At 34.9% G+C, this 23,419-nt stretch overlaps 1 protein-coding gene and 1 pseudogene across 3 annotated transcripts; both read right to left on the minus strand.

Moving 5' to 3' along the window:
- Positions 1–5,751: 5,751 nt before the first annotated feature.
- IFNE (interferon epsilon) lies at positions 5,752–19,956 on the minus strand. Of its 3 annotated transcripts, XM_016137522.2 has the most exons (3): positions 16,517–19,956; positions 16,298–16,372; positions 13,475–14,085 (listed from the first exon to the last, which is right to left on the minus strand). In XM_016137522.2, exons 1-2 carry the CDS (start codon positions 16,920–16,922, stop codon positions 16,341–16,343), a joined length of 438 nt encoding a protein of 145 aa, XP_015993008.1. In that variant the 5' UTR covers positions 16,923–19,956; the 3' UTR covers positions 13,475–14,085; positions 16,298–16,340. The 3 variants fall into 3 exon arrangements, with proteins under 3 accessions (XP_036073637.1, XP_015993008.1, XP_036073636.1); XM_036217744.1 differs by lacking the exon at positions 13,475–14,085 and adding an exon at positions 5,752–6,947 and having other exon boundaries at positions 16,298–19,956; XM_036217743.1 differs by having other exon boundaries at positions 16,298–19,956.
- LOC118601033 lies at positions 10,976–11,084 on the minus strand (annotated as a pseudogene).
- Positions 19,957–23,419: the final 3,463 nt, after the last annotated feature.

Consider the following 23,419-nt stretch of genomic DNA (forward strand, 5'->3'; position numbering starts at 1 on the left):
AGGGAGTGGAAGTCTTCTTCTCAGGACTTCAAACTTGCTGGCAGCAATAATTTCCCAAGGCCTGTCTGTACCCGGTTATCTATGCTAAACTAGAAGCAGCTGTCTGTTCACTATTTTGCTTCTCTGTCCTTGGGAGATTATAAAACAGTCAAGCATGGCTTTGCCAATGTTTCCACCACAGGTCTGGCTCAGATCTGGCTCTCTACAGGGCAGAGGAGAGTCTGCAAAGGGCAGTGAGGTAGGGAGCAAGCGAGCTAGAGGATGAACAAGGAAGGGTGGGGTGACACTACTGACGGGAAGAAGTGTGTTCCGAAGACACAGTGGAGCTTGTAGGGCCGGTGCAGATGAACTCCCCAGTGGACCTGGAAACAGATATGCTTGGTATCCTTAGGATGATTTCGTTTAGTAGGATGAATGGGACAGAAACCAGATGGGACTGGGTTGAAGGGGAAACACAAGAACAAGAATTCAATACACTGTGTATGAAAACTAGGTGTGTACGCTTGTTTGTGGAGTGGAGGTGTGAAACAGAAGATGCCTGGAGGAGAATGTGGGTTATCATGGCCTCTGCACAGTTTTGCTCCTATTTTCTCAGAATCATTTTCACAGAACAGCTGAATTGGCACAAAACATAAGAACATTTTCAATGTCTGACTTATTTGACATAAACTCTTGCTTATTTAGGTATTTGTTATTACGCATCGCTTATTTGACTAAAAAGTGAGTTCTCATTGTTCTAATTAAGATCACTGTGTAGTGAATTTCAATGCTAAGCCATTTGCTTGCTAATTGCAGTTCTTTTATCCATCAAATTTTAGAATCAAGATTCAATTTCATTTATCTGTTATTTCATTTACTCTAGTCTCTTGATGGTCACATATTATTTATAATTTCTAATCACTGACATAAACATTTTCTATACAGTAGAGTCATAATCTTTTGATGGATGCTCGTTTTTAATTTGACCTGTTCAGAAAGAGCTGGACAGTTTTTTGTATATTTCTCCAAGCACTCCTTAGGATATAGAGCCAAGCCTCCTCCTAGTTACTATCAATGAACAAAAATTAAAATTACGCACATAGATGTATACCACCTGGCCCAATAGATAGATCAATGACAAATCCTGTACTGTGAAGTATGGAGGATTCCCTGAGTTTCATATTATGGGTTTTTGTTAACATTTTTAAGTCTGAATTGAGGCAGTCACTAAGGTTTTTCTTTTCCATACTTGTTTTTCATGGCTAATTTGATTTTTTCTGCATGTAGTTTAATAATTAATTTGGTCCGCTTTGGGAGAAAGATAGAACCAGTTTCTTCTATTTGTTTTTTTATATGTCTCATTGATTGCTGCGAATAGTCATTTTGGTTTCCAAAAATGTATATAATTTTCATGAAGCCTATGTCAGGACCTTAGAACAACTGTAAACTTAAACAGGAAAAAGCCAGTGCAATTTTTAAAAAATAGAAAGGAATTCTTAACCTTTGCTACCTCAACTTTTGAAGTATCTGTAGTAAAATAAGAATAGCAATAATTAAAGGTTATAATTATATTAATAAAACAAACAATCTCACAACTAGTTTATCATTAAAATGTGAAAACTTCCTCTAGCTAGTTCTCTACTGTCATCCCGACATGAAAATCTCTGTAGTTATACTCTGTTTAATATCCAGAAGTTATTAACTTGTATGTTCCAAAGTAGTAGAGAACTGAGACGTGGGGCTGGCAAAGCAGAGCTGGGGATGAGTGAGCTGCTACTGCTCTAGCCTGCTGGCCCACGGTGCACAAGTCTTGCCCAGGCTCTGGACTTTAGCCACCCAAGACACGTACATGGTAACCTGGGGAGAAGATGAGAGGATACAGGGTCAAGGCTATGGTGCACATGAGCTAATGCAGAGGATCATGGTGCAGTGTCAGGGAGAGGCAGCTGAGTTTTGGGCGTTGTAGGTATGAGAGTTTAAATGTGGTCCCACTTGCACTCTCCTCTTCTGTCACACCCTCCTCACAGGTCAAGATGCCTCTGGTGTCCAGCCAGGAACAGAAATGCAGTAAATAAAGGGAGCTGCAGTACCAACAGTGCCCACACGTGTACATCAGCCAAGCTGGGAAAGAATCCAGGAGCTTATTGCAACTGTGTTTAGGTGCTTTAAGTCCTAATTCCAAGAGACTGCACCAGTCACATGATGCTCATTTGCTCAATAAACAAAGCAACAAGAACTATGAAAAAGTTGTAAGAGCCATCAGCAGCTCAAGAATATGAAATGGAAGGAACAGTAAATTCTGGCATATGGGGATTCTTGGTTGCCGATTAAATATTTTTAAAGATTGTTACATTTAAGTTTCAAACGAATTGACTAGCCAAGTTGAAACTCTGCTGGTCTATCCTGTGGGCTGCTACACTCTGGTTCTCTACCTCCAGCCACATTCTAAGGCAAGTTGCAGGACGGCTGCCTGTTGGAGGAGGCAATCAGAGCCTGAGACTGGAAATTCAGTAAAGGCTCAAAATAAACACTTCATAAAACACAGCATGTAGAATACAAGGCATGGAGGTGGGCATTGGGCTGCTAAGGGCATGCGAGCGAGCTTCCTGGGCAATGTGGAATGGAAGCTGTGACAACTACAGACACCTCTTAAAGGAGCCGTGTCCACGAGTAGACTTTCGTGGTGACAGACCTGCTCGCTCTGAGCACAAGTGCTGGGTAGGCTGCTCAAGAGTAACCAGGGACTAACGGGGAACACTGAATTGTCAGAGCAAGGGCCAGAGGCAAGGTTCTCTCCCAGGCAGAAGTGTTGGTGGAATCCATTGTTCCTCTGTTGTGCTCTCCCCTCTCCCGGTGTGCGGAGGCAGTGCCACTACAGCTGAGACATCAAACTGGATAATGGAGGTTGCTCTGCCCAGAGGATTCCCTAAAACCCTGCCTCCCCCAACTTGCTGGCCCCACCCAAGCCACATCCAGTTGTGTCCTCATCAAGTTTGGTGCTCCTTGCTGAGCCAACTCCAAGACTTAACACTGGTGGCAGCTGACCTCAGTTTCATTGAGGCAACTATAAACACAGAATTGCTTGCTGAATCTTAACAGGTGGCCCAAGAGGAGAACCAGCTTGGGGTAAATTTGGCCTGCAACTGAACTCCTCTCAGGACTGTGCCACTGGAAATCTACTACACAAAGCTATGCTAATAAGACCAGGAGACTTTGGAGCTTTGCTTAGTCCATAGAAACAGACATGGAAAGGTAGCCAAAATGGGAAGACAAAGAAGCAGAAACCATATAAAAGAATAGAACAGAGATCCAGGAATAATGGAGTTTACCAATCTAACAGATGCAGATTTCAAAATATTGGTTATAAAAATGCCTAATGAACTTAGGGAAAGTGGAGATGAACTCAGTGAGAATTTGAACAGAGATAAAAAACATAAAAATGGAAATGGAAATTATAAAAGGGAACCAGTCAAATGAAGAACATATTATCTGAGATGAAAAGTATATTAGAGGGAATCAACAGGGTGCATAAAGAAGAGGATAGAACCACTGATATAGAGGATGGGGAAGCCAAGGACACCCAATCAGAACAAGAAAAAAGAAGTCAAGAATATAATAATAATTTAAGGAGCCTACGGGACACTATTAAATGTAAAAATATCCATGCCATAGGGGTACTTGAAAGAAAAGAAGAAGTTGAAGAGCTATTTGAAGAAATAATGATGGAAAACTTCCCTAACCTGATGAAGGAAATAGACATACAATCACAAGAAGCTCAGAATCCCAAAAAGAATGAACCCAAAGAGGCCCACACCAAGACACATTATAAGTAAAATTCCATAGGTTAAATAGAAAGAGAGAATCTTAAAAGCAGCGTTATCTACAAGGGAGCACCCATAAGACTGGCAGCTGATTTCTCAAAAGAAACCATGCAGGACAGAAGGGCTAGGCACAACATATTCAACATGATGAAAATCCAGGATCTACATCCAAGAATACTTTATCCTGGAAAGCTATCATTTAGAGTCAAAGGACAGATAAAGAACTTCCAGACAAAAATAAGCTAAAGGAATTTATTAACACTGAGCCAGTATTACAGGAAATGTTGGAGGGAGTACTTTAAGAAGAAAAAAACATGTATCAAAAACAGGACTAAAGAATAGTAATGAATAATGGATTCCTATCAACAAGTACCTTAAATGGAAAAGAATTAAGTAGTCCAACCAAAAGATACGGTGGTGGAATAGATAAGAAAACAAAGACCCTACAGATGCTGTCTACAAGAGATCCACTGCAGATTAACAGACACACACAGACTAACAGAAAGGGGATGGAAAATGATATTACCTTTATGGACCTAGAGGGTGCTATGCTGAATGAAATGTCAGATAGAGTAAGACAAATATTGCATGATTCCACATACATGTGGAATCTAAAAAACAAAATAAACAACAACAACAAAAACAGAAATAAACTCATAGATACGGAGAATATTTTAGGGCTACTAGATGGGAGGGGGTTGGGGGGATGGCAGAAAAGGGCAAAAGGATTAAGAAGTACAAATGGATAGTTACAAAATAGACATAGAGATAAAAGTGTAGCATAAGAAAAATAGTTAACAATGTTGTAATAAACATGTAAGGGGGGAGAAAGTTACTAGATTTAGTGGGGTGATCACTTTGTGAGTTACATAGATCCCTAATCACTATGCTGTACAACTGAAACTAATATATTATTGTATGCCAATTACAATTGAAAAAAAACCTCACTGAATTATATAATGTAAATACGAGCAACTAATTGTCTATTATATTTCAATAAAGCTGGGAAAAAAACCCCACAACATGTATACATCACCCAAATTTAATTTTTAGAAAACATTGTTGGTCAAACTTAGAAGGAAACATCCTCAGGATGACAACACTAGATTGTAATGAGTATAAGGAAAGTGTTGACCATATTAATTGTATTGTAAGATGTCTGTCACGAGGGAATAATGCCTGTTCTTACTGGGATAAATGGGAATTGAGGAGAAAAACTTTATCTATCTATCTATCTATCTATCTATCTATCTATCTATCTATCTATCTAAAATTGTCCTAGAGAAAGGATGCTTAGATTCTTAGCAATCTCTCTGGTTTTTGTGGACAGAGTTGGTAAATAGTATGGAGTCAGTACATCTGGGTTCCAAATGAGGCTATGACCTTGAGAAAGTTATTAAATCTCTCTGCGGCCCCATTTTCTTCCCTATAAAATGAGGAAAATGAAAAAAATCTACATCAGCCCATTCTGTTAACAGATGCAAAGGTATGAGAAAATTGAGATCCAAAGACCCTAAAGGAATAGAACACATTTTAACACATTAATTTTTAAGGTCTGGCCAGCAAAAAAAAAAAAAAAAAAATCATAAAATTTAAATTATATGAGGTTACAGAACGTTATAACTTATAATAGGGTATTAAGATTTTCAATATAGAAAAAACTCAAGAAAGTTTAAGAATCCAATAAAAAATCTGAGAAAAAGAATATAAAGAGATAATTTATAGAAGCAGAAATAACTGAATGAATAATCTACATATGCCAAATAATCAGTCTCCCTTGTTACCACAGGTTTTTCAGATAATCAGCCTTCCTAGTGATCATGGATTTTGCAAACAAATGAAATTTCAAATGAAAAAGCTGATCAAGAACAACAAGATTACTTGGTGATAGCAAGGTCATTGCCTCACTTGGAACCCACATGTTCTGACTCCACATCATTTACCAACTCTGTTCACAATTGCACAGAATTGGTAAAGTGTAAAAATTTCAAACATTACTAGAAATTAGTTTAGTTACAGCTACCAAAAATTCTAAACCATAGACTCAGCAAATATAGGAGTAGGTGTCTATCTTACAGAAATACTAAAGGAATATTCATATTTGTTCATTGTGTAGCATCATCTATATGAAAGTTACTTGAAGTCAACTTAATGTGCCAGTACAGGTGAATAGTTAAGTAAACTATGATTCTTTCTCATTATATTGTGCAGCCACATTAAATGAAATGATGCAGATCAATACTCAACAGCATTCAAGGGTGTTTATGTAATTATGTTTTCTTCAGTGAAAAAGTAAGTTAAGGAATAAGAATGATCACAGTGTTAAAAATTTATATCTAATCATCCCTAAAGTTTAGGATGTAAGGATATCAAGGGAAGAAATGGGATCATTTGACTTCCTTTTTTTCTGAGACCTACATATCTCTTACTATGTACTTTAAAAATTAGCTAAATGTTTAAAATTGGTTTTAAAATATTGTTTACAATATTTCTATACGATTGAAGCAAAGGAGGTTTATTGTAGCTCGGTATTCCATACATTTGCAACTGGAAAAAGAGCACTGTCTTTGTATTACCAGGAGAAAACTTGGGTAAAAATGGTTTGCTGGACTCTCTAAAAGGCAGAGGTAGAGCAGATAGCATTGTCACTTAAAACAGTAGTAGTCAGAATTTTCCACCAATACAGAAAAAAAAAAAAATGCTTGTGAATATTTCTCAGCTGATAAAAACTTTAAGATATTTTTATATAAAAGTGATGTTTTGAATCTTGGAAGTTATTTCTTCTTTAATGTAGGAGATTTCTTAGTAGTATGAATGAATAAAAAGCACATTTTGATTTTTTTTCTCCAGACTCTTCTAGGTCTTAGAGTTATGTTTTTGCTCCTCTTGGTAGTGATTTGTTTCCTTCATAGAGTTCAAATTCGTACCAAAAGGAACTTCTTTGATTCAATATCCTGCTCCAAATTTACCTTTATTGTGCCAGAGTCTAAGAAATCTTCCATGAATCTCCATTTCAATCAGAAGGGACATTCTTGGATGAAAATAACATGAAGGGTCTGCTGGTACATGCCTGATGTAAGAGAGACATTGTACAAGGTCTTCTGGTACAGATGTAGCAAAAGTCTCCTCCTTACAGCGAATTGAAACCTAAATAATAAGTCATAAATATATAAATTGGTATATACACACGCACACACACACACACACACACACAAAACCATCACAATCAAGATAACAAAGATACCTGTCACCCTCAAAAGTTTCTTCATTCACTTTTGTAATCCCTTCTTCTGTCCCTCTCCAACCTCACCTCCCCATTCCCAATCAGCCCTTTCTGTCCCTATAGACAAATTTATATTTCCTAGAACTTTATGTTAATGGAAAAATACAGTATGCACTCTTTTTCTTCTTCCATTCGGCTTCAAAGTTTTAAGATTCATCCATATTTTATCATATTTCAATAGTTGATTCTTTTTATTGGTGAATAATATTCCATTTTATGGATCTATGATAATTTACCATTTCACTTGTTGATAGCTTTTCCCCCCAAGCCTTTGTAATACAAATAAAGCTGCTCTGAATACTTGTGCATAAATCTTTATGAGGACATATGCTTTCATTTCTCTTAAGTAAATATCTATGGGTGGAATAGCTAAATCATACTGAAAGGACACATCTTACATTTCAGGAAGCTGCCAAACCATTTTCCAAAGTAGTTGTACTATTTGACATTCCCACCAGCATTGGAGGAGAGTTCCAGCTACACCACATTTCTTCCAGAAGTAGTTACAGATAATCTCTTTAATTTTAGTGATTCCCATAGACCATAAGTGGTATTTAATTATGCTTTAAATGTTCATTTCTCTAATTACTAATGATGTTGAGTATCTTTTCATGTCTTTATCTTTTATGTCATCTTTGGTAAAGTACCTGTATAAATCTGTCAAGTCTATCCAAAAATATTTTACAGAAAAAATTTAAAGAATTTAAAGAACTACCATCCATCAGCCCCAACTTTTTTTCCCGAGTTGTGATGTGACTCAAGTCATAGTCCAGACAAGAGGAAAATCTTAACATTTCTCCAAAAAAAGATTAGTATTTCCTATCTGTTGATACAGATCATTCAATAGTAATTAGAATCTTCCTCCCTCAGCCTCCTTGTCCATACTCCCAAAGCTATTAATTGGCCCATGGCTGAAATTAATCCAAGAATGATAAGGCTCCACTATTATAGTAACAGGTTTGAGGACATGGACCAATAAATGGCTGCACATGCTTTTATGGACAAGAACTAGGAAAGAAGACTAGGTATAATATAACAGCAGTGCTTGAATCATAGACCTGGGGGATCTCTCCACTGTATATCAATACTGTTTTGATATTACTTCTTATTTAAATTTATTCCTTTGGTTATAGTTACAAAAGAAAAATGAAAATATGTTCATGCAAGCTGAAGTTTAGGAAGAACCATTAAATAGCACATGTGTTTATAGCCACATTCACTCTAAGTGGGAAAATACTTAGTATAGGTGAACATCCTGCAGAGAGGATGGCTGGATAATGAGGGTGCCACTTAACTGTTCAGATGTCAACAAATAACCTTGGTTGAAACATGTGTGAGTACTGGGAGAATGTGGGTTAGCTGGTCGAGAAGCCATTCCGTATCATTCATACATGGGTGTCAGTATGTGTGTGTGTAGGTTCATGTGTATTTGCCTTTGTTCGTGTGTGTGTGTGTGTGTGGTGTGTTGTGTGTGTTTTCTTGGATTAGGTGAAAGCTATGGGGCTACAGCAGCAAAAATCCGATGCCTACAAAGAAATAGTGTACAAGAAGCACTTAGACTATTAAGACTTCGTCAGCTTTATTTATGTCTGGATTCCCATCTTTTCTGCCTTTGAATAAAGTTACTCTCTACGGTCTGAAATCTGCAGTAATATATGGCTATGTATAGAGCCAGATGGGTGATACAGTAATTAGGGGGATCATTTCATTATATAAATGTCTAACCAACATACTGTATACTTGAAACTAATAATAAAATAAAATGCCAAAAATAAAGGTTTCGTTACCAAGAAACACAAACTTAAATAAACAATAGATTATTCTTCCCAAAACAGAAATTCTGCTGAGAAAATGGCACCGGAAGCTACTGTTGAACTCTATTGTTGATTGTGAATACTTAAAATCAACTTGAGGTGTTACAATTTTGAAAGCTTTTAAATGACATAATGAAATATAATGGGATCAAAATATTTCTGCTCTAATTATTTGATATATACATATCAAATTTTCCATACTGTCGTATTTATTTTTGGCCTGTTTTCTTCTTCAGGAGACTGTTTCATAAAGATTCAACATTTAAAGCTATTTCTCTGGAATGTATCAAAACAGATTTCAATTTGAACCAGTAGAGGGCAGAATAACATTAGTTACTACAATGCATTTGCTCTGTGTGGACAGTAAGTAAATAACTAGGTATTCATATGTCTTAGTGCATTTGGTTAATTAACCTAATGCCATGTTATTTTCACTGTTAATGAACACAGCTAAGGCTTTTGTTTTTTTTTTTACCAGCATTCAGCCATTCAGATATGCTTCTCAGCAAAGAGCCAGACGACAAAGGTTAAGTTATTAAATCAGGGTGTAAAAAATTCCAAAATTCCCTTAGAAAACAATTATATTGAACAGCGTGATGCAGTCACATTAGATAGTAAATAACAATACAGAACTGGTAATTAGGCTGACATAATAATTTTAAAGTTTACCTTTCCCCCTTTATTTTGCATTATTTTATTCTAATTTCCATAAATACATTTGCTGTTTAATAACATTTGGAAAATCTTTGAAAAAATTGTTTCTAAGCTAGTTTCCTCAATGGATAATGTGATCAGTAACATGGATTTTAGATCCAACTACTGAGAACAATTCAAAAAACATCTTTGCATCAGTATTTAACATAAGAAAAATAAACCATAATTGCAAATATTTTGTGATATTTATTAAAAAATAATATACATAACTTTTAAGACTCAAAATTAATGAGAAATAAGTGAATGAATTTAAATATCAAGCCCTTTTTTTAAACATGAGAAATTATAAACTAGAATATTCTTTTTAAAAATTAGGTAGAAGGCAACAATGCCTATTTTCCCCTCTAGTTTTTAATATTGTGGTGGGATAATAGACAATTAAAATTTTCTAGGACACACAAGAGGAATCAAAGTTATAATATGTAGATAATATGGTTTCTTAAAGTAAAAAGCAAGGCTCCCTTTGTGCCTTCTTAATGACCATCCCTCCTCTCCATTAACCTAAGTCTTGTATTCTCTACAACTATAGATTGGTTTTGCAAGTTTCTGAACATCCTATAAATGAAAAGACTCTTCAGGAACATTTTTAATCTAGCTTTTTCACTCAATATTCTGCTTGTAAAATCATCCATATTGTTTCATGTATCGGTAGTTCATTATTTTCATTGTTATGAATATGTAGTTTGAATAGATCAAATGTATGTCAATTCTTGTATTAATGTATTTTTGCTTTGTTTCTTTGGCATGTATGTGGGCTACTATGATTAAAGCTTCTGTGACTATACTTGAACATTTCTTTTGGTGGACATAAGTAATAATTTCTATTAGATCTACACCTAGGAGTGAACTGGCTTTGTCAGAGAGTGTATATTTACATGTTTATAGATACTGCTAAACATTTTTCAAAAGTTCAAAAAATTTACAGTCCCATTATCAATAATTGTATGTCAGCCATTTTAATTTTTTAATTTAATCTTTTTAGTTTTAGTCATTCTGGTAGTGTGGCACGTCATTTTTGTTTTAATTTGCATCCTATGAATGGTAATGATGTTGAACACTTTTTTTCAAGGTTTATTATTTGAATATTCTCTTTTATGAAACGCTCGTTCAAATTTTTGAATGTTTTTAATTGGACACTTTTGAATTGGCATTGAAATACATACTTTAAAAGATAAAGGTAAAGGGGGTCAAATATATGGTGACAAAAGAAAATTTAACTTTGGTGAACACACAATGCAATATACATATCATGTATTATTGAACCGTGTATTTAAAATCTATATAATTTTGTTAACCAATGTCATCCCAGTAATTTAATAAAAAAATATAATAAAGGTGTAAGAAAGCTACATATTCTCCTAAGAATAAATCAGAAGCTATTACTGAAAAATGTCTTCTATATTGATTAATATACCAGCTAAGGATTCAATTCTAGTAACGAACTATAGAAATGATCCCTGAAAGTATAGTCTCAAGAATTCAATTCTACATGCTCTCAAATTAACTGTTTTGATCAGATTGATAACCACTTTTGTTCATCTGGCATGAACCCAAATGAACTTCCGTTATTTGAAATAACTAAATTTCTCCCCAGAGAGTTATACCTTATATTGAAACTTAACTTGGAATAAATTTCACTAAAACAATGTGCACTTACCTCTCTAATGTAGGAAAAGTCACACAATTTATGGGTCGAGGGACTCTTGCCTTTTTTTCAACTCAAACTTTGCTGCACCCCTCCAAAGAGGAACACATGTCCACCTTCAGTGACAAAAACTTGATTGAACAGGTTTCCACACTTCTAAGAAGCTGCATTCTCCTTGCATTGAAGGTAAACCCAGGGCACTGTTTTTATGTTATGATCCCTTCCCTGCATACCTCTAAGTTGACTCCGGTTACTAAACACTCACAACATGTTGGTCATCTTCTGCTGTCCCGTAATGTTTCAAGTATACAATCCAAGAAATGAGGAAAATTGCTATCAAGTCTTCACTGATAGCTGGTAGAAAAACTAATCCAGTGGCTACCCATTCTGAACAATAACAAGACAAGTGGTCTTTTAAACAGAACAATGGGAAAAGTATTACACTTAGTACAAATGAACTGTTTACACTTTTTGCATGTATTGCTTTCATAATTTATCCAATATGTTTGATCCCACTGGAGTCATTCAAGTTGGTGCCAATGGTTTCTATCTTACTTAGCAGTTGAAAGCATAGCTAACAATCATCTGGCTGACAAGGAGCAAAGATTTTGTAACATGATCAGAATAATCAGAAGAGTTTCTCACCTGGACTTCAGTGTCACACATCATGTCCTTATTACACAGTGTCCTTACAAGGATAAAAACCACCCTTTCATCAGAGAAAAATATTTTTTATTCCAAGTAGCTTATATAAATGGCTCATCAGAAGAGTAGAAAAATGGAAAGTCAAAAATTAACCTCTTAGCAGATGCATAGAGTAAAAAAAAATTCCTCCTCTCCTGAGTTCCTCCCTCACATGTACAACTGACCATGACCATATGGTATTGACACACCCTTTCTTTCTTTTAATACTGCATTTTAAATTTCTTCATTCATTCAATATTTAGATTGTCCCTGTTATGTGTTGAGGAATGTGCTAAAGAGTTAAGAAGCCATTTCCCTACCAGGAAGTAGGTCATGTTCTAGTTAGAAAAAAGAGAAGTAATCCATTACAGTACAATGTGTTTTGTGACATAAGAGGTAAATAGATTCAGACAAATCAGACTATACAGGGTTTCTGTGAGGAGAAAACTTTTAAATGAGTCATAAATAGCAAGAATGATATATTGACACATATTAAGAAGAGAATATGTACTTGGCCCAGGATAGCATGTACATGTGGGTTTTCTATGGGCCTAAATGAAAGGCCTGTATATAGGGGAAGTTGAGCTGCAGTGCAGTTAGGAAGTGACCTTGTCCAATTTACAAGGGGGCCTCTGTATCTGGGATGACCCTTCAGAGGTGGAATGATACCTACATACCAATCAGTCACTGGACCCCAGGAAGGGAGAGAAAATTTGGGCTAAATGACACATTTCGGCAATTCCAAGAATGACCCTATAATCTCTTTATTTACCAAATACCTATACGTTTCAGTAGGCGGAGGGAATGACTGATTCGTTTCCCATCTTTCACCTTGGAATCCTCCATCTTTCAGAGTTCTAGTTTGTGTCCACAACATATTCTTTGCCCAATAAGTTACTCCTATAGATGCAGTTTTGATTTCAGTTAACCAGGGATGTGAGAACCAGAAACCCTTACAAAAAAAAAATTGGTTTGGACGATTTTCCTTACAAGGCAGTTGTTGTTTGGATAAACCTGGGATATGAATCTCTACATACAGCTCCTTTAAGAGGGGAAAAGACCATCATATCTGCTGCTGTGAAAAGGTAGCAATAGAAAGAAATCATCTTTACCAACTCTCTCTTAAGATGCTTACGTCCCTCATTGTGAGAAAATATGAGATAAGTAAACTCAAGGAGACCATGCCTTCATTGTTAGAAGTCTACTAAAGCTCGTAATAAATAAGGGTGTGGTTTATAATGTCTAGTCAAAGACCGGCAGCATCGGCATCATCTAGAAATTGTTAGAAATACAAATAGTCAAGCCCCACCACAAACCTGTTGGATCAGAAACTCTGGGGGTGAAGCCATTACAACTGTCTTTTCACAAGCCCTCCAGATGCTTCTGATGCATGCTGGATGTGAGGCTTAATTTACTGCAGGTGATAGGCATTCTACACCAAATCTCTACAAGGGCCATATTTGTTCTCTAAATTTCTAAATAAATAAATAAATAAATAAATAAATAAAATAATTTTATCTTTTTTCTGGTTCTAAATGAATTCATATTCGTAGAGGAAATATTTAATCCAAAAAGTGTTAAGAGAATGGAAAGTCTATCATATAGTACTACTGTGAACATTTTCATGCATTTCTTTTCAAATATTTTTCATGCATGTTTTATTTACAGAAAATATGATACTATATTTTGTAACATGTTTGTTGATTTAATAATTTATCCTAGTACACATAGCTGTAATAAGGATAACTCAGATGACCCAGACTGTGAGTACAAATGAACTTACCCTTACTCTGAACCCACCCATGCACTGCTAGCAGGGAGTCTAGTTTTTTACAGTATTTCTCTTTCTCAATATGTCCAAGTTTAGAACTCTGGTTTTAAAAAGGCACATATATTTAAGGGCAAGCAATTTTTATTTTGTATTAAGCAGTTAAGATAATTATATAAGCAGGATTTCAACTTGATAAAAGTTTGAAGATGCATTAGCATGTAAGATATTGGTTTTAGTTTTAATTATAAGTATTATCTCCTATAAGTCTCCACGTGGCACCTCTTCCATTCCATTCTCCTCGGTTCTTAGGCCAAAAAACGTCCAGGGAGAGGAAATGTCCTTTCTTTAATTCAAGACTGCAGACGGTACGTGAACTTGAATGAGAAAAGATGAGAGCTAATTATTATTAGTAGTGTTATCATTAGTTTACAGTGCTATTGTATGATGTTCAGGATTCTGCCATCTTGAAGGCAGTGCTCGCTTTTGAGTCAGGCAGATTTGGGAGGGAATCTTTGCGCTAGCATTTGCTAGTTTAGCTCTGGGGCTTGCTGTGTTATTTTGAGCAAGTTACTTAATCTTTAAAGTCTTCTCGCCTGAGAAAAGAAGATAACAATGAAACTGCCTTGCAATGTTCAGTAGATTGCTAAATAATGTGGTAAATGAATTATTTGATTCTATAAATTTCCTGGGTTAAAGAAAACAATGAAAAGACCATGAGAAACAAATGACCTGTATTTGCAGCTGAGTGTTAGTAAATATTTCTGTTCATTCACTTCCCTACCTCCATGTGAACTTGAAGGTAAATTTATATGTCAGTCCCTGAGCTGAAATGTGTAGTCTATAAAGACTTCCTCCTGACTGCCCAGCTTCTGCTTTCTTGGCCCCATTCACTATTGCAGCTGACCCTGTCTCACTCCCAGGATCTTATTTGGTTCCTTCTCCTCCCTTTCAAGCAAAATCTGGAAGTATCAGCCAAGAGTTAATACACTCACTCACACTAATTAAATTGAAATGTTTTGCTCCTCAGCAAGATTTTACATTTAGTGATAACTTTATCAGTAGACAGTGGATCTGAAGCAGAACATGATAAAATAGTAGAACTAGCTCCAGATGTTGGGGCCATGGTTCTGCTTCTTACACTGGGCAAAAGTCATTGTGACTGTGGGAAAGTCAGCAAGCCTCAGTGAATTTCAGTTTCCGGTCCCACGTTTGTTCCATAATGACTTCTGGGAGCTCCTGGCTGGAAGCTGGACTCCTTCACCACCGGCCCCTCCAGGAGGAGGAACCCTCTACCTTGGAATGGGTACCCTTCTGTCCAGCCCTCCTCCTTCCGGCCACCCTGACCAAGGGTCAGCTGGCTTAGTCCTGATTCTTCTAACCTTCATACTTAGCACTTTAACCAACAAGACTCCTTCATGCATATTTCTGATACCTGTGACTTATTAGATACATTTTATGATTTTAGTTGGTAAAATTCACATCAAAAATTAAAATATGCTGTAAAACCTATCTCACTCTGTCTTCCTTCTTCCCTCATACAAGTAATCACTGAAATTTATTTCTTATATACATATGTATATGAATAATATATATAATATAAAGTTTATTTTACATTGTAATCTCAAATACAGCATTTTATACACGCTATTCTGCATCTTGCCTATTTTTTTACTCTACTTTTTGTATAGGACGAGCATACTTATGCTTTTCTCCAGCTGAATAGTATTCCTTTATATATACCTTACCATTCTCTAATTAGAAGAATTTGGGTGTTTCCTGTCTTTTGATATTATAAATAATGCTGCATTGAATACTGTTATATGTAATTCATTTCACACCTGTGCAACAGAATACATTTCTAGACATGGAATTGATGGATCATAGACTATATGAATGTGTAATTTTGATAGATAGCAACAAATTGCCTCCCCAGTGATTGTACTAATTTCCGGTGCTCTAGAAAATTATAAGAGCATCCCTCTCCAACATCTTTGTAAGAATGTTTTTATTTTTTATTTTTTTTAATCAAACTTTGGGCTTTTACCTACCTGATAGGTTATAAATGGCATGTAATTAACTTTTAATTTGTACTTCATTATAAGTGAGGTTAAACCTCTTTTTATGTTTTTCCTCTGTAGATTATTTGTTCATATATTTTGGCTATATTTCTATTGTGTCACTTGTAGAAATATTCAATGACATTTCAGTAATATTTTCAAATTTTGCAATGCAAATTATTCTTAGTTTTTCTCACTGTTTCTACCAATTTCTGGCAAAGAAGAAAATCATTGGCATGGAAGTTCTATATTTAGTAAAGGGTGATTACAGTTGAGACACATTTCATTATATTTATCTATTGAACTTTTATGAAAATATGCCCATTTGAAGCGCCAATTATGAAATATTAATGAATCAATTTCAACTAAAAAATTTTAGATAGGAAGCATAGTGACAAAAAATACAGTATTTCAATATGCATAATCTTAAGGTACAGATAAATGTATATGTACACACACGAAACCAAAACAATACTACTATTTTATGACAGAAAGAAGTAACAGTGTCTGGAGAAGCCCCTCCACCTACCCAATGCTTTTAAAGCCTATGGTTGCCTCTTGCTCCTCATGGTTTAAGGGTCCATTTCTTGTTTGCTCAGCTTTCCTGTGAGTTGGAACACAAAGAAAAGACACCGGTTGATTTCTACTTGGACAATAGTCCAGGCACAGCGGCTGTATTCCTGGTTTTCCAGGTAATCACGGATCCTTTGGAAGTACATTTTAACCTGTAACCTAAGGTTCTCACTACCTGAGGTGCCACTTCTCTGTTCTGCTTGCTGTCTTATGAGCGTTTCTAGGTATTCCAGCTGCTGATGAAGTTCAATGAGGAACTTCTCCATGTAACTTTCCTCCCAACCATCCAGAGAAATGTTTTCCCTGAAGAGGCTGAAGATCTGCTGAAGCGTCTCATGAAGAATGGCCAGTGCATGTCCTTTCTGATACTGGTGAGGATTCAGAGACTTCTGGGGAAGCAGAAAGTTTTTCCTGTGTGGTAGACACTGATGAATCGATGAGGTTTGCAATTTATTCAAGAGTTTTAAATTTTCTCTGTTCACTCTTCTTTGTTGGAAGAGAACCAGTTTCAGTTCTAGGGAGAAGAGAGTGGAAGAGGCCAGCAGCACCAACACAACTTCAAAGAAGTGCTTACTAATCATAGTAAAGGCCAAATATGCCACTTAACTCTGTGCAGACTTAGTAAAGGTCCAACTCTAGTGAATGTCTGCCTGGAAAGTGTTCTCTTTAGTTAGTTTTTTTAAAGCTATAATTTTTCCAAGTTTACACCTTAGGCTTTTGGTTCCCTGTTCACAGTGTTCATAGGACATTTCCTCCACTTTCCCCATTGTGTTGGCTGTTTGAGGAAGTACCCAAAAGAATTAGTTTCATTGTATGCTTTTCTTGATACAATTACAGACTAGTCATCTGATAAGATCTTCTATTACTCACATTATTTATTACATATAAAGTTTCACTCAACACAAAATGCTTTCTAAATATTTAGTCAAGCGTATTAAAGTTCTTTTATTGAGAGTAAGATTATTTTTAAAGGGGAAGTCTTTAACAGAATGATATTTATCAGAGGCTTAGTAGTATCTACATGGCACTCAGGAGCAAAAATTAAACCCAGCCTACTAAATTTAAAACCTCAAAGGGAACTGTAAACTTGCACAAATGCCTGAGAAAATCAATCTTAAAATACGTACTAGTGATCTTAAATTATTTTATATCTTAACTAAGCAGTTTAATATCTAAGATTCTAGTTTATGGAAGTATTGTGCAAAAGAAAGAACTGAGCAAAAGGTCATTACAACTTATTACAATTGCAGGATTTTAGATACAATCTATAAGTCCAACAGTAGGGGAATGGTTAAATAGATGTTGGTAAATTTATATAATGCAATGCTATGTAACCATTACAAATGATGAACTAATGTGTGAGAAAAGATTGGGGGCAGTTGGTCAGTCTACACATTCTCGAGGGTACCAGTAACTATGGTAAATCAATGTGCCTATTTTTACAACAATAATGCCTCTTGAATTCCAAATACCCAGTTCCCTATTCTAAGTCCTCCTGAATAAGACCCTAATTTATCTTTAAGGCACCTTTTTTTTTTTTGTTCTAATATGTGACTATTTATTTACAACCTTCCAACATTAAAAACCTTAAGAGTGTAGAATAAACACTAAACTTTTGTTTACTGTCTATATAACTATAGTAGGAGCTTACAAAACATGTGTTCACTCGGAGTGAATCAATGTGCTCTACCACAAATACAAAATGTAAATAGTATTATCCACAAGTCAGCTCTATGTTGGTGTCACTTAGTCCTGTATTAATAAGTTGGAATAAACTGAGTCAACATGCTCCATGGAGGAGTCTTTTCCTATAAAGTTCATTTGTATTTATCAAAAGGTTTCTAACACCTTGGATGTTGTAGAATTTGAATTTCCAGATCCATGAGAGTCAAATTACAGAAATCTCTTATCTGAACTTACAAGGTATACAGATTTTAAGGTGATGTCAAGTGGGAACTGAGTGATAACTCTAATTGACCTGAGTGATGACTGTTCAAAGGTAGACTATATCAAGTGCTCATGACTAAAAACATGTAAGTAATGCATGGTTTGTACCATACATTATTCTGTAAAGCATTATCTCCTTTGAAAAGTTCTAAGCTTTTCACTTGATCAAAAACTACCTCATAATTCCATTAGAGTTACCAGTTATTTGACATCTGCACTTAGCATTCCTCTACTTGGGATGATGATGTCAGTCAGGATAACAATGTCTAGATATCTTGTTCATGTTTTCACACCACCTAGGGAACCAGTAACTTTACAAAGTAATTCAGTGACCAAAGGGCTCTACTCTTTCCCACTGGTTGCTAGAGAAACTAAATGTTTAATGAAATTGAGGAAAAGAAGGAAATCTTTTGTATTTTATCATGGAATTTGGGTACTGATGTCATAAAAACCTGGATTGGAGTATTCTTTCTACCATTTAGTGGTTGTGTGACTTTGTGCAAGTTACTTAATCCTTTTCTGCCTCAGTTTTTTCATCTCTAAACTCTAATTTATAGAACGCTTTTACGGATTAGCAGATAAAAAGATTATATATAAAAATCTACTATGCTGCCTAAACCATGGTAAATAATTGATGCATATTAGTTTACACTTAATAAATGCCTAAATCAGGCACATTCTTCCTGGGGGTTCGTAGATAGAGTAAAATATTATTACAGATAGAAGACATGAATTAGAAATTAGATGCTTTAAACTCTTGTGGCTCTTTTTAGGATAAATTGAGTTGCTCTGGCCTCTGGAAGGGTATGATCTCTTTATAGTTGAATAGTTTTTATTGTGGCAGCAACTCCAATAATGCTTTTGAAACCTCTCTCTCTTTTTAAGAAAAAGCCTATGGTAATTTTTAATATACAAAAGGAATAATACCTTTTTTCTATAACATTCTGCTTAATCTATTTGAATAGAATTTTGCACTGGTCTCAACATAAATCTATAAATCTTTCATGCAGAGCTTCAGAAAAAAACTTATTTATGAGGATAAATAAAAATAATTTCTAATCTGCAGTCAAGACTTTGGTGTCTTTTTCATCCACTTGGCAATATTAATGTAAAATCGTGTTTTTAATTTCTAAATACCATTACTGTTTTCTAATTTGAATTGGTTGTGATCAAAGAATATAAATTTAATGAGTCTTATTTCATAGCTTAGAATATAGTCTATCTTGGTTACTGTTGGATGTTAACTCAAAATAATATTTTGCTTTTGTTGGTTGGACTGTTTTATGAATGTTAATTAGGTCAAGTTGTTTGACAATGTTGTTGAAATTTTCCATATTCTCTCTGGTTTTCTATCTGTTCCATCCACCACCAAGAAAGAAGAACTGAAATCTTCAATTATAACTTTGCTTTTGTTCATCTCCCTTTCCAGTTCTATCAATTTTTGCTACGTATATTTTAAAACTGTTATTTCCTTATTTTGGATTGATTTTTAAAGTTATTTTACATTACCTCCAATATTTATTTATTAGCTATATCACTTTATTTTTATAGTAGTTGCTCTAGGATTTAAAACATACCTTTATTTAGTATATTATAGTTTACTTTCAAATAATATTATATACTACATATAGTATAAGGATATTATAACAATATATTTTATTCCTCTCTTTCATCCTCTGTGCTATTGTCATATATTTTTATGTTTTAAACCCCATATCCATTGATATATTTGTTAGTCAATTATATTTTAATAGATTTTTTTAAATGAGGAACTCTTCTGTATTTGCTTACATATTTACCATTTAACCAACCATACTTATAATTATCATATATTTACCCACACAGTTACTATTTCTGGTGCTCACCATTCCTTTCTGTAGATCTAAATTTCTATCTGCTATCATTTTCCTTCTTGAATAATTCACTTTAATATTTATTGTATCTCAGGTTTGCTGGTAATCAATTTTCTCGGCTTCATTTATCTCAAAAGGTATTTTTCCTTCATTTTTGAAATATATTTTTGCTGAGTATAGAATTCTAAGTAGATATATTTTTTCTTTCAGTTCTGTAAAGATGCTGCTCCACTGTCTTTTGTCTTGCATTATTTCTGAAGAGAAGCCTACTGTCATTCTTAATTGTTTCCCTCTGTGCATAATGTATCTTCTTTTTCTTTACTTTTAAGATTTCCTATCATTATTTTTCAGCGGTTTGATTATGATGTGTCTTGGTGTGATTTTCTTCTTGTATCTTCTATTAGGAATTTCTTAAGCTTTTTGAATCTGTGACTTTATAATTTTCATCAAATTTGGAAAAGTTTTAGACCTGATTTTTTCAATATTTTTCATCTTCTGAGACTCTAATACAGATGTCAGACCATTCAATATTATCACACAGGCCACTAATGCTATGTTTTCAAGCTCATTGATATTTTCTTCTGCAATACCTTATTAATGTTAATTCCATCCAATATATTTATCCCTTTAGGTATTATATTCTTTATCTTCTAAAAGTTCAATTTGTTCCATTTTGATATCTTTCATTTCTTCATCTTTTCTTCTACCTTCTTAAATGTATGGGGTATATCTTTCGTGTTCACCTTTCTTCTACCTTCTAAAATGTATGGGGGTATATCCATAATGTATTTTAACTTCCTTGCCTACTAATTCTACCATTTATATCATTTCTGGGTCTGGTTTCTTGATTATTTTTGCTACTGCTTATGTTTCTATTTTATAGCTTCTTTGCATGCCTGAGTTTTTGATTCTGAACATTGTAAGTTTTACTTTACTGGGTACTAGATTTGTTTAGTCCTTTGTGTATGGTTGGGTTTTGTTTTAGGACATAGTTAAGTTACCTATAATCTGTTTTGTCCTTTTGGTGCTTACTTTTAAGCTTTGTTAGACTGGATGGAATAGACTTTATATAGTCTAGGGCAATGTCATCCCACTACGAAGGGGATATCCTTGTTGGACTCTCTTCAATGCCCTCTGTATTAGGAAGTTTTTGCACTTGGCTGGTGTAAAATGAAATATTTCTAGCTCTTTGTTGGCCCCAGGGGTAGCTGGCCTGCTCCTTTTTGTATATTCTTTCCCATTTTGGGGTAATTTATAGGTCACGAATCAGCTACTGACTCCAGCAGTCTTTTCTACAGATATCTCTTTCTCCATCTCTCTCTCTTCCTGTTCTCTCTAATATTTTGCCCTGAAATACCTAGATACTTCTCTCAACTCCAGTCTCTGACTTGTTAACTCAGGGAGACCACCACTGATTTGTTTGGGTTTCCACTGTAGCCTAAACACTCTCTTCACACAGTAAGCTGGAGCAAGTGCAGGGTTCACTGTATTTCTTTTCCTTTTCTCAAGGATCATTATCCTATCATACCTGTTTGTCAGAATCTGACAACTATTGTTTCATATGTTTATTTCATTTTTTGTTTGTTTAAAGTGGGAGGATGAATCTGATCATCCATTATGGCTGGAAGTGGAAGTTCTCTCAAAATTAACAATCTAAAGTAGGAATTTGCAAACTATAGTCTATGGATCAAATACAGTCCACTGTCTGTTTTTGCAAATAAAGTTTTATTGGAATACAATGGTGTCCACTTTCATGCTACAATAGGAAGGTTGAGTAGCTGTGACAAAAATGGGCTTTGCCAGTTACTTTTAAATGTATTGCATAAATGTATATTCTATTTACTCATTTTCCCCACAAATTATTTATTTGCCATTACTGTCAATCTAAAAAATATAATGTGTAATTGAAATCCTGATTATCTATCTCTCTTTGTTAAAAATATACCAAAATAGGTCTTATTAAGGAAGGAATTTTAAATTCAACCGAAGGAGGGCAGCATAACATCAATTAGTCAGAGTCCGGTATCAACTTGTAAGGTAGCCAAAAGAAATAATAAGATTCATGCCATCTAGTGGTCTAATAATGTGTGGTCAGCAACACATTATTGCTTTGACTAAATGAATTGTTCTCATAATGCTTAACTCATATTAAGATACTTGCTAGTGTTGTTAAATACTTTTTTTTTTTTTTTTTTTTTTTGCCTGGAGTACTTTAAGGGACATTTGTTGATTTCTGACCATCCATTGTAATCAACCCTCTCTTTTCTGGAGACTATAGGTAAACATACCCTGACTTCTCTGCCTACTCTTGGATCTTGTGTTTCTGGTTAGACTCCAATGTGATGGTTAGCTCTAATTTAAACTACTCAGTGTCTCACTTTGCCTTTGCCCTCAGTGATTATTCAGGCATGGTCATTTCCCTAGTGATCTTGACACACCTCTACCCCCATTTTCTGAGCATAAACTTGCAATATTTAACCATATTATTTATCATAAAATGCTAATGTTTAGAGTGATTTTTTAAATGATATTTAATCTATTTCCCCTTCTCTTACCAAAAATTTAGTGCTAAAGCCAATAGGTGGGCAGAAAAAAGTAAGTGTTGTGTTAGAAGAAGCAGGGACCCATGGTGGTCCAGAGTGGAATACCAGAGTTCAAGAAGCATGAGCAAATGTCCATATAGAGAGATAACCTGGCATGGGATGTTGGAGCCTGAGCAGATTGAGCAGAGTATCCCAGAAGGGACAGGGTGGTGGGAAGCTACTGTAAAGAATCATAGCCTGAATGGGGTAAGGACAGCAAAGTTTCCTTTGGACAAAGCTTCAAAGTCCTGACCTATAAAATACTTGAAATTTTTATTATTGAATCATAAAAGCTATATATATTTAAGGTATACAATGTGATGTTTTGATATACATAAACATTGGTAAATAGTTACTATAGTTAAGCTAATTAAAGTATCTATTACCTCACATAGTTTCCAAAAACACTTATTAGTTTTAAGGAGTAAAAGAGTACCTTTACAGTGAAAAAGTCCACTAGCCACAATCTTATGCAAGTGATCAAAGTAGACCTCACCAATAATAGAACAAACTGAAATCATGGACCACCAGATAAGATGTAACTCAAAAAACACAACATTCATTCTGTGTCATTACTGGAAAATGTAAATAAATTGAATCTAATAATGAGGGACCATTACTTAAAACCAAATTAAGCAACATTTTATGAAACAACTGCCCTGTAATATTTCAAGGTTGTGAAAGTCAAAGAAAGCT

Source organism: Rousettus aegyptiacus, unplaced genomic scaffold, assembly GCF_014176215.1.
Source record: "Rousettus aegyptiacus isolate mRouAeg1 unplaced genomic scaffold, mRouAeg1.p scaffold_m13_p_3, whole genome shotgun sequence".
NCBI classification, from domain to species: domain Eukaryota; kingdom Metazoa; phylum Chordata; class Mammalia; order Chiroptera; family Pteropodidae; genus Rousettus; species Rousettus aegyptiacus.

Bases quoted from the DNA above. Each gene is read 5' to 3' on its own strand.
- IFNE (XM_036217744.1), bottom strand. From the start codon at position 16,922: ATGATTAGTAAGCACTTCTTTGAAGTTGTGTTGGTGCTGCTGGCCTCT.